The sequence below is a fragment of the Lathyrus oleraceus genome, chromosome 1, assembly GCF_024323335.1.
Source record: "Lathyrus oleraceus cultivar Zhongwan6 chromosome 1, CAAS_Psat_ZW6_1.0, whole genome shotgun sequence".
In the NCBI taxonomy this organism is placed as follows: domain Eukaryota; kingdom Viridiplantae; phylum Streptophyta; class Magnoliopsida; order Fabales; family Fabaceae; genus Lathyrus; species Lathyrus oleraceus.
Genome location: NC_066579.1, coordinates 225854855 through 225871149, shown reverse-complemented (window position 1 = coordinate 225871149; position 16295 = coordinate 225854855). Strand labels below are relative to the sequence as shown.

At 40.4% G+C, this 16295-nt stretch overlaps 2 protein-coding genes across 2 annotated transcripts; both read right to left on the bottom strand.

Moving 5' to 3' along the window:
* Positions 1-397: 397 nt before the first annotated feature.
* Positions 398-4638, bottom strand: LOC127128650 (protein WHAT'S THIS FACTOR 9, mitochondrial). Its single transcript, XM_051058021.1, has 2 exons — positions 2965-4638; positions 398-711 (listed from the first exon to the last, which is right to left on the bottom strand). Exon 1 carries the CDS (start codon positions 4519-4521, stop codon positions 2998-3000), a length of 1524 nt encoding a protein of 507 aa, XP_050913978.1. The 5' UTR covers positions 4522-4638; the 3' UTR covers positions 398-711; positions 2965-2997.
* A 5780-nt stretch (positions 4639-10418) lies between these two features.
* LOC127100961 (uncharacterized) lies at positions 10419-10976 on the bottom strand. The gene is made up of 2 exons (XM_051038280.1): positions 10531-10976; positions 10419-10467 (listed from the first exon to the last, which is right to left on the bottom strand). The coding sequence occupies exons 1-2, from the start codon at positions 10974-10976 to the stop codon at positions 10419-10421; spliced, it is 495 nt and encodes a 164-aa protein (XP_050894237.1).
* Between the last annotated feature and the right edge of the window lie 5319 nt (positions 10977-16295).

The window sequence follows — 16295 nt, the reverse complement described above, 5'->3', positions numbered from 1 at the left end:
AAGTCGTTCAAGTTCTTCGCAGAAATGTAAGCAACATACAGATTGCACTTGAAAGTAGACAGAAACTTTTAAAATGTATTGTAGACTAGTGTAATAACAACAATAGTCATCTCAAAAGAAAAGAAATAACAGTAGTAATAAAAAAATTATTTTTATTTGTTTATATAGGCCAGTAAGTAAGCCTAAAATACATTCTTAATGGTAAGTCTTAATATTTTCAATGAAATAAACTTAGGAAAACTGACTCTACCATACATAAGCAATTGAAGACAATCATGGGATCCTCTTCATTTCTCGAAAAAAATGGAGTTTTGTCCATTACTAATGTTATGAGTGTATAAAAGTCAAATTATGAAAATTTATGTCACTAGTTCTAAGAAAATATTATACAGTTAAATATTTGGCAATTGAGTTTCTATTTCTTTTGAGAAACAGAGAAGATCTTAAACTCACAATTAACAGTTGCAGACGTTAATTGACATGCAAGATACAAACTTGTAGGTTTTCTCATTTCTGGTGTTACACTTGACTAAGAATAATAACAATCGAACTCTGAAGCCACCTTGAGCATGCGATAAAAATAGGAGGTGAAGGATAATGAAGATATTGTAAATTTGTAGTATCGTGTAGAGAGCATACCAAAACTACCTCTTTGTGATTTAGAACATCTCCTCCCTCTGAAAAAACAGGGTTGACCCAAGGAATGCCTTTCTGTAAACCCAAAAAAAAAAACTCAATTTAAAATTTCAAAAAAGAGACAGTGAAAGTAACATAAAAACCCTAACAAATGTACACGGCTGAACAAAAGTGGTTAACCACTATCTCGCGGCTTATTTTAGATGCTTGACTATTACTGCGCTAAAGCAGTGGCATGGATTTTGGTTCATTCGAGCTGTTTTTTACCCCCACGCCCTCCAGATTTACCAATTCGGGCTGAAAAAAACACCTTTTTCTCACGTCCAGATGGATAAATCTGGATAAATATTTTCTTTTACAGTATAGATGGGTAAGTTTGGCCAGAAGCGTTTTTGAGAATCGTGAGAGGTGCTCCTATTTGTAAAATACCAAAGCAGTATATAGCCGGCAGCTACCTCAAAGTTTTGGGAAATAATACCAGAAGTTTATACGATACACAGATAAAAGCTCAAAATTAAACACATTTGTAATATTAAAACCCAATATGAAGCAATTATGTATAGGCTTTGCAAGGCTAACTACATTACATTGCAAGGCTAATTATGTGGTAGATAATTCAGTTAGTTAGTTACTTAGCAGCTGCAGAATTCTCTTGAAGCTCAAGAATATATGCTTCCTGAGATAAGCGGAGAGAGAGCCGCTGATAGGGCCTTGCAGGCACATACCTTTCAGGAAAATGATGGTGGCAAAAGCAAAATCAAAAAGGAAAATGGAAAGTGTCCGGTGCAGGCCAGAGCAGGGTCTCAAATCAGAATTCTAGTGATGAGAGTCACAAGAAGAATGGAGGCCGTTGAAAATTTGGCAAGGGATGTGATCAAAACAGAGGAGGGTCGAGGAATAAGAGGAATATTGAGAGAGATCAAACTAATGAATCTGATAGAAACAGAACTACTAGAATATACTCTAAGAGAATAGGAAATATTGTAAATACTCAATTTTAATTAGTTAAGATAGTTAGGAGTTGTTTTGGCTGTTAGGTTAGTTAGACTCATTGGGGATTTGAGTCCTCCGTGTATTTTTATTTTTATTTTTTTAAGAATTAATAACCTCAGGAGCGAATGATCCCATTTTTCTATATTAGGAAACAATCATGCATAACAGATGTTTTTCCTAACAAATAGTGTTATACTATTAAAAAATGAGGTCACTTTAGAGATGAGTGCTACAGCAATAAGGGAAAGCAAGTGAAGGAGGTGGATGTTCAATTGGCACAAGGTGTTGGTGATGATTCAGATTCTTATCATGCTCTACTCATGGTGACAAAAACAGAATCTGAAAAATCTGATTGTTGGTGTTTGGACACTGGGTACCATATGACTAGAGTAAAGGGTGGTTTGTGTCAATCTTGATAAAAGGGACAATAGCAAGGTGAAATTTTGTTAGACAGGGCCCTGAACCCGTTCCTGCACAGAAGACTTCAAAAATCTATTATAGGGGAAACATCAATAATTTATTTTGGGTTTAGCTGTTAAGCCTCTGTGGAGGCAGTTACTTCTGTGTGTACAGTTTTATTTGTTTTAGATAGTTATCTACGGTCTTGGTTTCTTTAAATAGGATTATGTGATTAGTTGATGGCAGACAGACATTTAGATTGCACCTTGGCTGGAATACCAGTGAGATGAAATAGCTCTCTTTTGTGCAAACTTTTCCTTTGTTCATGAATAAAGCTCAGAGGGAGAAAAATCCCCTTTCTATCAAACTTTTCTACCAGAAACCTAATAAATATGCTGATGGTCACAGCTGAAGGACCACAATGTTCAAATTAGGGTGGCAATAAAATCCATTAAGAGAATATCCATCCGATCATCCAAAAATTAGGACAGTGGGAGGTGTTGTATTTGATGGGTGAAAATCCATGTGGCTGATATGTATTTCCACAAAAATTAGAAATTGACTAATGCAAATGGAACAAATTACAAAGAGTGTGGATTATAAGGTACTCTCTAAATATATAAAAAAAAAAAAAAAGGAAAACATTAATAGAAAAAATCCAAGAACAAGGACAAGACCAACCAAAGAAGCACGAATACTACACTTTGTTACATTTCATAATTATTTTTTTCATCAATTTTTGGAGAATTTGTATCCTAGTATAGATGTGAAAAGTGTAGTGAATTCATGAGTCATTGTAAACATAATGAAATGCTATCCTTTATTTTATTACTACGTATTGCATTGAAAAACAACAGCACAAAGTAAAACACCAAATCTGTAACTTTTAAGATGTTAAGTTATAACATGAAAGGGTCAATAGGAGGATTAACCAACCTGCATACTAGTCGGGAAAAAGATGAATCTTCACTAAACAACAGTATTCTTAGTAAATGTCCTTTCTCTGCTTTTAGACAGTCTTGATCGTTGTGGTGAACTCCTAACATCTTTATATTCACCACGCGTTTGTATTCTTTTAGAACCTTCTGATGGATTTTTCTTCCACGTTTTTCGTGTAATCTTCCCACCTGGTCTTTCTCTACGAGAATCTCTCGAAGGTTTCTTATCACCTAACTTCATTTCCACAAGGTTTCTTCCCCTTCTATTGGCAGAAGATCTACGATTACCCCTCGCAGACACCTCTTCGTCATCATCAACGACAGTTTCACTAGCATCCTCATCTTCAGAATCAGACAACTCAGAACTCCCTTCTTCTTGCTCCTCCTTGCGATTCTCATCTCTGTCACACTTTTCCTCACCTTCCTTTCCTTCACAGTCTTTAACAATACCCTCTTTCGTGCTGCTTTTTCCTTTCACAACCTTTTGTTTCTTGCTATCTTTCTTAACAGTGTTCATGAGGTGAATATACTTTCTCCTAAACTCCATCGCCGGATTATCTTCAACGAGCAAACCCCTCTTGTAACCCTCCCTAAGAACAACAGTGTAGGTTCTATTCTTACTAGACAAATAAAATATACCCGGATGCTGCAAAATAGCTCTCTTAAACCTTGACGCTAAACCCAACCACTCACCGAGCACCAATACATTATCTTTATCAGTTTTCTTAGAAACCAATAGGTGAAGTATCTCGTGCAAAACACCAACAACCCACCTATCAGATTCATCACTGGAAGCCGAAAAATGACCTGCATTTTCATAAGGGGACACATAAGGCAATTTGTTCCATTCTCTTAACCATTTCTCGTACTTGTTATCCATCTTAAAACCCGTGGAAAACTGCAATGGAAAAGCCAATTCTTTCCCTTTGCTACCCATTTTTTTCTCCAACACTGAAACAGCAAGATCCTTGTTCCAACAAACCAGCTCCAAAACAGCATTTCCGCCCGTACCAATTACCCGAAAATAATCCGGAAATTCCGGAATCATGGACTTGGCGAAATCCTGAGGAAGGCCAAGGTCCCATCTCAAACCTTCAATAACTCTCAATGGAATCTTATGAATCTTTGATATCATCAAAAGCTTCAAAAGCCTATCAGCAACTTGATGCTTAAACAATTCACTATTATACATAAACCCTTCATCGACGTCGAGTTCCACTGCTTCAGGAGTGAGTCTAATGTGAGGTTCAAATCCACCACCAAGGTTGAACTCTTCAAATACGGAAGGGTACTTTCGGACGAAATCTATGGGACGGAAAGGAAGTTGGATGGATTCCCTGATTAACGAAACTGGAAGAGACTTTGAAGGTTCGTGTTTGATTAGGTTTCTGAGATTAAGCAACGGTTTGAGATTCTTCTCTCTTTCCACGGCGTGGTCAAGGCCACGGTCTCGGACTAGGGTGAAATCTCCATCGAATAGGGTTCGGAGGTGTTGACGGTGAGGAGGGGGAGGAAAGGTGGTGTTGTGTCGGGGGATGAAGATGGTGAACCGCATTGCTCCTGTCTTCTTTTGCAGTTAAAAGAGTGACAGACTGCAATGGGGGAGGTTTAGAGTGTGGTGTGAATTTAGGTGTCGTGTGAATTTAGGGTTTAAGGTTATCTCTTTTTATTTTTTTTGTGTTATGGAAGTTGCTTTAATATGGAAATTGGTAAACAACCGTTGGTCCTCCCTAAGCCTTACAAACTAAGGGTTACTTGCAACCTGTGAAATTACTGTTTCCGTAGTGGATAAAATCCCTTGTGGCAATTCATCCGTATTGGAGTTTGACATTTTCACAGTTTCTTGTGGTCTACTATATAGTTTGTCACTTCGAAGTTTCATGCAATTGCGTAACTACACTAGCACCTGTCCCACTGGGCGTGCCATTTTGTTTACTGTGGAAATTAGTAAACAACTGTTGGTCCTCCCTAAGCCTTACAACTAAGGGTTACTTGCAGGATCGACCAGTTGATCCTAAGACATGTGTTAATGTAACAGGGTAACTTGTTCAATTCGACGAACTATTAACTTTGTGAGAAACGACTTCTGACAAAATATTGAACAAGCAAAGGTTTTTCCACACGAAATGATGATGTTATAGACTATGGGTGACTCGTGACCGACGGCGCTATAACATTCAAAAGACGTATACAACGAACACGCTTTTGGTGAATTCTATTATCGTAATAGAATTAGTGTCGACAACGTAGACGACAACATAAAAGGATAATTCAAACGTAAAAGAAATTAAAATAAAGTGTTCAACGGGAACAATTGAAAAATAAGGAAGTTGCATTGAAGTAAATGTGGTGATTCACGTACATAGCACTCTTAAAAACTCTTGCTTCCTCGCGCTGGGAATGTGAAGTTTTTTACAAGTGATTTTGGTACAAAGTGAACACCTCGAGTCCTCTGTGGGATCCCTTATTTATAATGAACTAAAGAAACTGTCTACAAGCGAAACTACTCCAGAAATAATTGTTTGTAGACAGACGTCATGCCACACGATCTAAAAACTGCTCCATATCTTTGGCGTTTGTTCTTCTTGTAACTGCTAGCCATTTTGAGTTTCAAATTTATCCCGCTCAGGTATTTATGTCGACACCATCCCCTATGTGTTTGGTACAATCAAGAATTTCTTAAGTCCCCATCTCCGGTTCAGTCGACAGAACGGGTTTCGACCAAACTTGCTTCTTCCGTCGATTTCATCTCCTGGTAACTTGTGGTTTTCCCAGCTCTTACTTATCTTGGGCTCAGCTTTTCTTTCAAACCTCCCCTTGGTGGGGGTATAATCCTTAAATCCATAGGGCATTTTCATTAATTACGCCTTTAACATACCCTATCAATTTCTTGTGGTAACAAAATGCCCCCCAGAGATGCCATTTTCGAATGTCGACTTTTTATGAGATAATGGCATCTTTGAGATTTCGAATTGCTCTTTATCGTATCCACTTCTACTTGGTGGTACACCTGTTTGTCCCACGCTGCTGACGTCATCTAATCATGATAAACATCTCCTTTTTCTCTCGAGACTCACAAAATCACGTCTCCATCACTTCACGTCTTTATGACGGAAACGTGTCTCCAACCATGACTGCCCCTTCGCCTCCACGTGTCTGCAGATGTGGGAACATGGGTACATGTGTCAGAAAAAGAAAATTAAACGTCCATTTTTCCTTTTCCTAGGGTTTAAACTCTTATAAAACCCTGGTTTCTTCTTCTTCTTTCCTTTTTTCGCCCTCTGCTTCAGTAAACGAAAACAACAAAACTCCTTTCTTCTTCAAACCTTCAACTTCTTCCATGCCTAGCTCAAGCAAAAACAAAACGCTTCCCTCCGCTGCGAAGCTCACACAACCTCCCACCATTGATGGCAAGGAATATGTTCCTGAACCTCTATTTGCTGAAGAAAAAGCCAAAATCTGGCGTTCTCAGGTATTAATCCTTTTCTCCCTATCTGATAAACCTCTAGCATTCTTAGGCCCACTCCCAGAGAATCGTCAACCTGAGATAACAGAAAAATTCCTTTTTTTCCCACCAGTCATCTTTTTGAACCATTAGTTTCTTCTCAAAAACCTTTCTCCCTCCGTTATGTCGAAAGGAAGTTTAGAACTGCTCCCCCCAAGAACTGTCCTAAGTTTTGCGCTTGGATGGATCGTTTAGAGGCAGAGAAAATCGACCACTGGAAACGAATAGGTATATATACCCTTTTGCAGATTGCCCGTTGTGGCCCCCCTCAATCTTGTGGCATGTTGCTGGCTGCCCTCTAATTCTAGGAAAGCTCGGCCAACTTCTCTCATACAAAGTGTGGCATGATTACGCTAATGCTTTTGGATATTGCTGCTATTACAGGCTTAAAACCGACCGCGAAGTCTTCGACTGTGAAGCCGTAGCACCAGTCTCTCTAAGGTTTGACGTTGGTGATTCTTGCAAACCGACATACAATAACTTCATTGATCATTATGCTACATTTTTGGGCCTTGTGACCACTGAAGAACATGTGGCCTTTCTAACTCTCTGGCTGTCTCACTTTGTGTTCTGCTCTAGATCAATGCAGATAGCTAAACACTTTGCTCTCCTGGAAACTCAGTTGCACCAAGAGCGTTGACATCGCTCTTGGCCAATTAATATTGACCTCTCTTTATGAGTCTTTATCTGAAGTTGTCTGCCAAATCAAACTCTTTGACCCTGAGAACTCAAAAAAGAAGAATGTCTTGGCTCATGGTCCCTTTTGGTTCCTACAACTGTGACTCAAGGCCACTTTTTCTAAAGATATAACGTCTCATGGGATGAGAAGCGTCGCGTGTCCCCCAGAAGAGCAACACCTTCTTTGGAAGCGACTGATCCCTCTGACCCCCATCGACAGAACCTTTCCTGATGTCAAGGTGTTTCGCCTATTGTTCGACATTATGTTAACGCGCGTCGACTTTCACCCTTCTATGGCTCCTTTCAGTAGTCGAATTGAAGGTCCTGAATGGCTCACCAGGGCTTTCCCTCCGACTGAAGATGAGCACAAGAATGAAACTTTTGTTATCTAGAGATTCTTTCTGGTCCCCTAGTTTCTGTTGGCTGTAACATCCGGTGTCAACCCTGGACTAGTTGCTTACCAACCCAACTTGGTAGCCAGACAGTTTGGACTTTGTCAGTTTGTTCCCAAGTCCCTGTTTTCTTCTCTCGACATACTCACAAACATCCTTTGTGATCAGCCCTGGAGTATGATCCAAGAAGATGTTGAGGCCCTTTGGAAAAGCCGACCCAGGCTCCATTCCATCCCATTTCAACCAACTTTCTTCTGCGCCAAAGAATTTGATGATTGGTGGCAATCATATTTTGCTGCTTACATTGGTGCTCCTGAGGCCAAATTATCTGAACTAACTCACGCTCTTGTCCATTTGCAAGCGAAATCGACCAAGTGTAAGGCTCTCCATGCCAAACAAATTCAAGCTTTCCAGAAATATTTCCGAGTTGTGTATCGACCTGATAATCTTTGTCGGACCATTTCTGAGGCCGCTGCCAAATTAAAGGAGAAGGTAACCGACAGGATCCCAAAGCTTAAAATCCCTGGTTACGCGAAAGACAAGTATCTTTACGCCCTTCATTTCGGAAACATCAAATTCCCTCCTTTGCCACCTAGCCCATTGGCTTTGGCCTTCGGCTCTTCAATTCCATATTGGTATTATTTTCCCTTTTCAGACCTGCAAAATGCTTATAACAAAAAGGCCGACAGAGTGGTATCGACGAAGCATTATCTGCCCTACTACTCAGGGCCACTTCATATTGATCTCCAATATGTTAGAGTGTTCGATACCACACAAATTGGTAACACTTTTCTGGAAAGTTAGCACCTCCTTTTATTTGGATTTTGTCGCTTACTTGATTTTCTATGTTTTCTTTACAGCAATCCCCATAGACCCTGTGGATCACGCTTCTGTCAATGAACCTATCATTTCGACAAAAAGGACTCAGGTTCAACTCTGGTTGATTTGTCATTTTCTTTTACTTTGGTATATATTCTTAACTGTCATTTCCACTCTTGCAGGCTACTCCTGAGAAGTCCTCTGATGATGATGAGCAACTCATTTCCCAAGTTTTGAAAAAATCCAGTTCTTCAGTATGCAACTATACGTAGCAATCTCATTCAACCCTGTGATTTCTTCAAGAAAAACAATACATGGCCTCTAACCTTTTACTTATGTGCAGGGTCAACCACGTTCGACAGATCTACCTGTCCCTTCTCCTCAGTCCAAGAAATCCAAAAAACATAAGCGTTTTGCTGCCACAGAACCTGAGGTATTTCTTGTCGGCTTGTCCGATCTTCTGACTATAATATCTGCTTATAACCTTTCTTCCTGTCTTCAGCCGAATCCACAACCGACTTAGCCTTCTTCTCAACAATCCCACAAATCAAAAGGCCACCAGGGACATAAAAGGCAGAAACATGATTCTCCCTCTAAGGGTGGTGAAGCAAAGAAGAAAAAACAACACAAAGTGCTCACTCTAGAGGCTTCTTCTTCTCTAGACGCTGACACCATTGTGGTCGACACGTCTATCCTTAATAAGGTCCCTGATCCAGCTGTGGGGACTTCGAAGCCGACCAACATCCCTGCTACTTCTATCTTGGAGGAAGGGAATCCGGATGTTGTTCTTCCTACACCGACACAGGTAATCACTTGTTTCACTATCTTTTCCCCTAAATTGCTGGACTTTTCTTACAAACATCCTTTTGCTCTAGAAACAGGCTGATGCTTTTGGTGAGCCACCTAACCATGTTGCTGACTATACTCCCCTGTCGATAACTTCTTCTCCATCTCACTAAGCAATCTCTGCCGACCATGCTGGTGAGTTCACTGGCTCCCCTATCCAGATTAGTGATAGTGATTTTAGTTCAGTCACTAGCCCTGCCACGCACACGGATTCCAGTTCGACTAGTTCTGACTCTAGTCTTTCTTCAGCTTCCTTGCCTTTGCAGGATTCAAGGGGACAGGGAAATATTGGCACCACAAAAATCCAGCCTCCTCAAACTGCTCCTCTACCAACTACTTCCCCTTCATCTTCCCAGGCGCTGGCAATAAAGCCTTCTGCTCTAGAAGCAATTGCTAGGCTTCGTAACCTAGTAAGATCACATGATGCTTCTTCAAATTCTGAGCAACTTCACCAACTCCATTCTGAGAAGATGGGTCCTGAAGCAACAAAGGTCAAATCTCTGATGGACAGGGTTCGTTTTTACGCCTTGAATCCAGATCTACCCTATGTGCTTATGAGTGAACCTGCTGTCGGCCTAGAACTCTTGCATGTGCTTGCCCAACTCAAGGAACTTCACCTTTCTGAGTATGCTAAGTGTGCGGTGGCCTCATTTGAAAAGCTTCTGGTTCCCATGTTGCGTCATCTCGACAATGTTAGGGAAAATGAACACCAGATTGTAACTACAAAGGCCTTTGTGAAGGAGAAATGGAAGCTGGTGATGAAAGCCGATGAAGAAGTCACCAAAATGCTGGGAATGATTGAGGAGAAGAAGAAGAAATTGGACTCCAATCAAATAAGAGATGTTGAGATACACCTCCAAATTGATGACCTTCGGCGTCAAATTGTTGCTCTGGACAGTGAATTAGGGTCAATCACTGAGGAGGAATCCCGCATTGTCGACAAGGTTGTGAAGCCGGCCCAAGATACGGTCGAGCAAACCACCACAGATGCCTTGGTGTAGCTGAAGAAATTTCCAACGTTGAGAAGAAACTTGAACAGCTTAGGGTCCAGGCCGACAACTTTGAACCTCAATCTCTGCACTACAATCTTGAGCTTCAATCATTTCAGTCTAGATTCGGCCAACTTTAGCCGTTTTTCTTTTGATGTAATATTTGAATAATGGCTTTTTCCAACTTTTATGCCACTACTTTATTTTCCAGCACCGTGTATGTTTAATTTTCTGTGCTTTTATAGCTGGTTTCAAACATAGTTTTCTCCAACCTAATTTATTCGACAACCATTTAGCCCGTCGAAATATTGACCTCTTGAAGGAGAGGCCTATACCTCTTTAAGTATTTTCCATTTACCCTCAAGATTCTCCCATCTGATGCCAACTCTTCGACCTCATAGGCATTATTAGAGAAAACCTGCAAAACCTTAAATGGTCCTTCCCAATTTGGGGACCATTTGCCCAAGACTCTGTCATTTCTATCCATAGGCAAGATCACTCTCCAAACTAAATCTTCGACAGCAAACATTTTTCCCTTCACCTTCTTATTGTAGGCTCTGGCGACTTTTTCTTTCTGCCTTTGTAATGAATCCAAGGCTAACATTCTTTCCTCATCTAACTTGACCAGTTCATCTGCCATCATGCTCCAATAATCTTCAGAAGGTATTTCATGTTGCCTCTGGATTCTGACTGCATGAACCTGAATCTCTACTGGTAACACTGCATCGTGCCCATATACCAGTCGAAATGGAGTTGTTCCAGTTGCTTCTTTTGGCGACATTCGACATGCCCACAAAGCTTGATCTAACTTCTTATGCCAATTTCTTGGCTTTTGCCTACATGTTTCTTTATTAGGCTAATGATCACTTTATTGGCCGCTTCGACTTGGCCATTTGCTTGTGCGTAATATGGGGTAGAAGTCAATAATCTGATTCCCATCTCTTTTGTAAAATCTTGCATCTTTCTACCAGTAAAAACTGACCCTTGGTCGGTTGTAATTGTTTCTGGGATACCAAATCTGCATATGATGTGACCTTGGACAAAGTCTATCACATCCTCTTGATCCATATTTGTCAATGCTACAACTTCGACCCATTTTGTGAAATAATCGATACCGACCAAAACATACCTTTGTTGTTTCGACAAAGCTGGTTTTATTTCTCCAATCACATCCAATGCCCACCCTCGAAAAGGCCAGGACTTCACAATTGTATGCAACTCGCTTGCAGGCACATGTTGTATGCCCCCGTGCAATTGGCATTCCTGATAACTTTTAGCAAATTCAATCAATCTTTCAACATTGAAGGCCAATAAACTCCTGAGCGCATCAAAAGTCATTTCATCTTCAGTCCCGCTTGATGCGCCCCACACGCTCCACTATGTACACTCGACACAGCCACACATGCCTCATTTTCTCCAAGGGACTTTAGAAAAACTCCTTCAACTGTCTTTTTGAACAATTCATCATTCACCAGGGCATAGTTGAGGGCCCTATATTTTACCATTCTATCTGTCGACCCTATAGGATTACGCAAATAATCGACTAACAGCTTGCGCCAATCATTTTCTCCCCCGTCGTCGACGGTCAGAATTTCAAAATGATATTTATCTACAACTCCTAATTTTATAATCGACAAATCTGTTGGTGATAACAATTTCGCTTGTACCTTCTCTCTTACTTGAACCTCTTCTTCATTCTGGTCTTTCGATGCTTTATACCCTGAAGCGTCCTGCGCCAAATCGTTTTCTCTCTGATTCTCTTTCTGGGGTATATGCTGGAGGCTTACTTGCTCAAACCTCTTGAGTAGTCTGATGGTAATCACAAAATACATGATTAAATTTTCTTTGACACACCTGTATTCTTTTGATACCTATTTAATTACTAACTCAGAGTCTCCCATAATTTTGACATTCCTTGCCCCCAATTCCAGTAGAAGTTCAAGTCCTGTGATCAAAGATTCATATTCTGCTTCATTGTTTGTGCATACTCCTTCAATTATGTATTTGAACTCTACTGGAATTCCATCTGGAGAAATTATGACTCCCCCTATCCCAAATCCGTTCTTATGTCTTGAACCGTCGAAGTACAATCTCCATGGCACTATGTCTACATAATTTTGAGCCATTTCGACCATTGAATGGTCGACAAGGAAATCTGCCACCACTTGCCCTTTCATCGCTTTTAAAGGCACGTACGTTAGAGAATACTCAGTTAACGCCAAAGCCCATTGATCGGTAAAATAGGAAGTATACTATTTGCACCAATGTAGTAATAAAAAGGGAGTTATCCCGAGTATCGGTCTCGAGGACTGCATAGAAAGTATCAATTTTTATAATAATTCAATTAAACAAAAGTTCATATGGGGTTGGATGATTGTTTTCGCAATTGATAAGGAATAAAAATATAAAGCGTATAAAACTCTTTTAGTCGATATAAGAAATAATGCTAAGGCCAGGTGTATGAATTGCTGTGTATTCCATTTTTTCCATATCATATAACATCGATGCTATTATAATTCAAAACAGTTTCTCCATAGTAGTTTTCTCTAATTCCTTAGCCAAAACCATTTAACAGGCAATTTCACTCCTAATTCCTTAGTCAGTCAAATTGTTGTTAAGAAATATATTTATTGTATCAAGAATTTATGGTAACCACAGTTTGATCCCCATTCCTAAGTGATTAAACGCGGGTTTTATTATACAACACATGATAAGGCGGTTTGTCCGACCTAAACCTTAACCAGAGATCAGAATTTCATTTGTCCGATAAAATTAAGCATTAAGCACGTTGTATAATAATTTGAATTACGAAAACATCAATGATTATAAGAACATGGATAAAATATTCATACAGTAGCAATTCAGGGACACCCCCTAGCATTGGGGGGTTTAGCCTCTCATAATATTCAAAGACAAAAGATTACAAATTAAAGACATTACAAGTTGTTGTTGATGAAAGTTGATCTTCAATCTCTTCCGATCTTAAAGATCCCTTCTCTTCTCCACACCTTGCAAGGTTGCTTCCTCTTTTCGTATCTTTTCTTTTTACGATCCAAAAGTCCCTTTCTCAGTGCTTCAAATCCAACTAAATAGTTTCCAAACAGCTAAAAATAATGCCAAATGCCCAAAATGCCCTCCGGATATCCACAGGAGTTAAAATAAGAAAAATCAGAATTTTGAGCGAAATGGCCAACACGGGCCGTGTCAGGTGACACTGCTGCCCGTGTTGGCTCCTTTGTAGGTTCACAAGGCACACCATGCTGACACGGGCCGTGTCAGGTGACACGGGCACCCGTGTCAGCCCACTGTTTTACTGTGTTCCTGAAGTTTGTTCTGCACATGCTGACACGGGCCGTGTCAGGTGACACGGGCACCCGTGTCAGCCCCCCTGTTTTGTCCGTTTTTCGCTTTTCCTTAAGTCTCAAACCTCCCTTCTTCCGGTACACACTTTCGTACTTTTAATCTAACCTGGAAACCAACATTCTACACAGAAATGCATAAAATGCGACAAAATGCGAAAAACTACTAATGAAACATAAAACAAACGAAAATTCATACAATGCAATAAACTGAAGAAATCACTAAAATAAAACGCAAAAGTTACCGATTCATGAAGATTCCATGCTGGATAGATGATGAAAACTGAGTGTAAATGGTGGCCGATCACAACCCCAAACTTGTCTCATTGCTTGTCCTCAAGTGATGCAAGAGACCAAACGGAGGTCAACCATGGATTATATTCTTTCCTCAACACAGCTGATGTTATTCGCAACTTGGTTTTCTCCTTCCCGATTAATTTCTGGTTCATCCATTCGACATTTTCCACTGCCTTATCATTTCAGAGAGTTCTTTTACCTGCAAGCTTATTCACACTACTCACCAAATCTCTCGAGGTTAAGGTGTTTAGCACTCACTAAATCAAGGTATGCAATATCAACTCTTACTTTTGAATAGATTCTACGTCAACTGCACAAACACAATTCACACACTTTAAGAGGTCTTCAGGGTTGTAACGGGGCTTAGGTACGGTGGGAGAGTAAACAACAAAATGGATTACAAAAGGTTTTACATCTTGGCATTCATGATTTTGTTTTTCTTTGTGCAAGAATTTAATTTTTGGAGTGTCGTCAAATCTTGACTTTTTTTCCACTCACATTCATTTTAATGCATGAGTATATTTCTAAGGCAAGTGCTTTTTTTTTCATTTCTTTTTCTCTTTGTTTTTTTCGGTAGAAGCAGATGTTTCTACACACTTTTTCTCTTTTATTTTCTTCTTTCTTTTCCTTGCACTTGCCATTTTTCAACAACATTTTTAATCTACGGATGCATACCCCAAACTTATCTTTTTGCATAAGTTTTACATTACACAGTCATGCCGAGCTATGGTAGGGAGTGTATGGCTAAGGGTTAACATGATGGTTTACACAAACAAAGGGTTACAGGCTCAAAGGGGTTAACAACGGATGAAAACAACATTAAGGGTGGCTAGAAAGGCTCAAAGGTTGAAAACAAACAACGTGCCTCAGTGTGTGTTTTTGTATTGTGCTATATCAGTAGAACTTATGCAAAATTAGAGAGATAGAGTCATACCTGAATGCGCTCTTTTTGTGTTTGGTTAAGCTAAAATCTCACCATATTGGGTAAGCTTGCAGACTTCAAACATTCTTTATGATAGACAACTTCTTTATCAGCTTGGGCTTACCTTCTTCTTTTTCGGTCTGGATTTCCAAGTTGTGTCCAACCTTTTGTTTCTCAACTGTGTCACCTTCCAGGTTGCCTCGGGAGAAAGTTCAGGATTGCGTCTTTTACTCACTGTCCACTAGTCTCTCATTTCTCCAGCATCATCTACTTTCATCTGTAACTTACAAAAATAAAAACAACCACACAACGACGAACAAAATAACACACAGATGCAATAACAATGAAATTTAAAGCAATTCAATTAAAAACCTCCCCACACTTGAACCAAACATTGTCCGTAATGTTTAAAGTTAAGATATGATGAGCACTTACAGCGATTACTGAGGAGGTGGTGGCGGGTATGGATAATGCAACATCTTACGTTGCATCATTGCGTTCATCTCGTCCAAAACCGTCCCTTAACGGTGTTGTTCAGCTCCAAACCTGGTGAGCTCTTCACCTTGCCTAGATTGCTCAGTGCGAAGGTGGCCAATCTCATCCTGGATCCAGCCCCATTGGTCTGATGGCATCGAGTAGGATCCGGAGGCTTGAGTTGGTTCCGGCGGTTGTTGGTAAAAAGGTTCCTCGGTGCTCGGTGCACCTTCCATCGGTTCATCTGCAGTAAAAGAGTCAAACAAATCTTCGTCCCCTTCTTCCGGTTCGGGACAGTCATAGAGCCAGTTGGCTCTGTTAGTGATACTGATAAAATCAAAAGCAGGTAAATCAAGAAAATGTACTTTTTGGCACAAAAGAGAAATGTAGTCTTGTTTTACCGTGATCATGCCTTGTTGGATCAAGGCTGCCATGTCCAGTTTGCTTTTACCTGGCACCTGGGGGGAACAACATTTGTAAAATCCTCAACAGCATCTTCAAACAAGAGAGGATTAGCATCTACATTCTCAACAACCCCTTCAATAGACTTTTGGGCAGATAGGTCTTCAGCTTGGAGGATACCATCGTCAAGTAAGGCCTGGATACCCTACTGCAGCTTCACACAACCTCCGCTCTATGCAACACAACCCAAACAACCGCTCCCACAACCGGGGAAAACATCTGCCTTCAGCAAGTATTCTTTGATTTCTGACAGCGGAGTCTTCAACTTCAACACCTTCTTGACTAATTTGACTTCTCCTTCCACCATATTAACATTTGCTCCACCATGCTGCGGCATGGGATTGTTGACGACATTAGGAGCTGGCGCAAAGTTAATGGCCTTTGAGTCAATAAGGCCCTGAACTACGTGCTTAAAAGCTTTGCAGTTCTCAATAGTGTGGCCAGGTGCCCCAGAGTGGAAATCACACCTAGCATTGGCGTCATAACCCACTGGAAGCTTGCCAATAGGAGGAGCCAAAGTGCGTAACTGCACAAGTTGCAACTGTTGAAGGTTGGGAAGCAATTGGGCATACGACAACGGAAGAGG

Excerpts from the sequence above, each read along its gene's own strand:
- LOC127128650 (XM_051058021.1), bottom strand. The coding sequence starts at position 4,521 with ATGCGGTTCACCATCTTCATCCCCCGACACAACACCACCTTTCCTCCC.
- LOC127100961 (XM_051038280.1), bottom strand. The coding sequence starts at position 10,976 with ATGTCGCCAAAAGAAGCAACTGGAACAACTCCATTTCGACTGGTATAT. Across the intron at positions 10,468-10,530 it reads AATGGAAAATACTTAAAGAG|GTTGGAGAAAACTATGTTTG; the intron begins GTATAGGCCTCT and ends CGAATAAATTAG.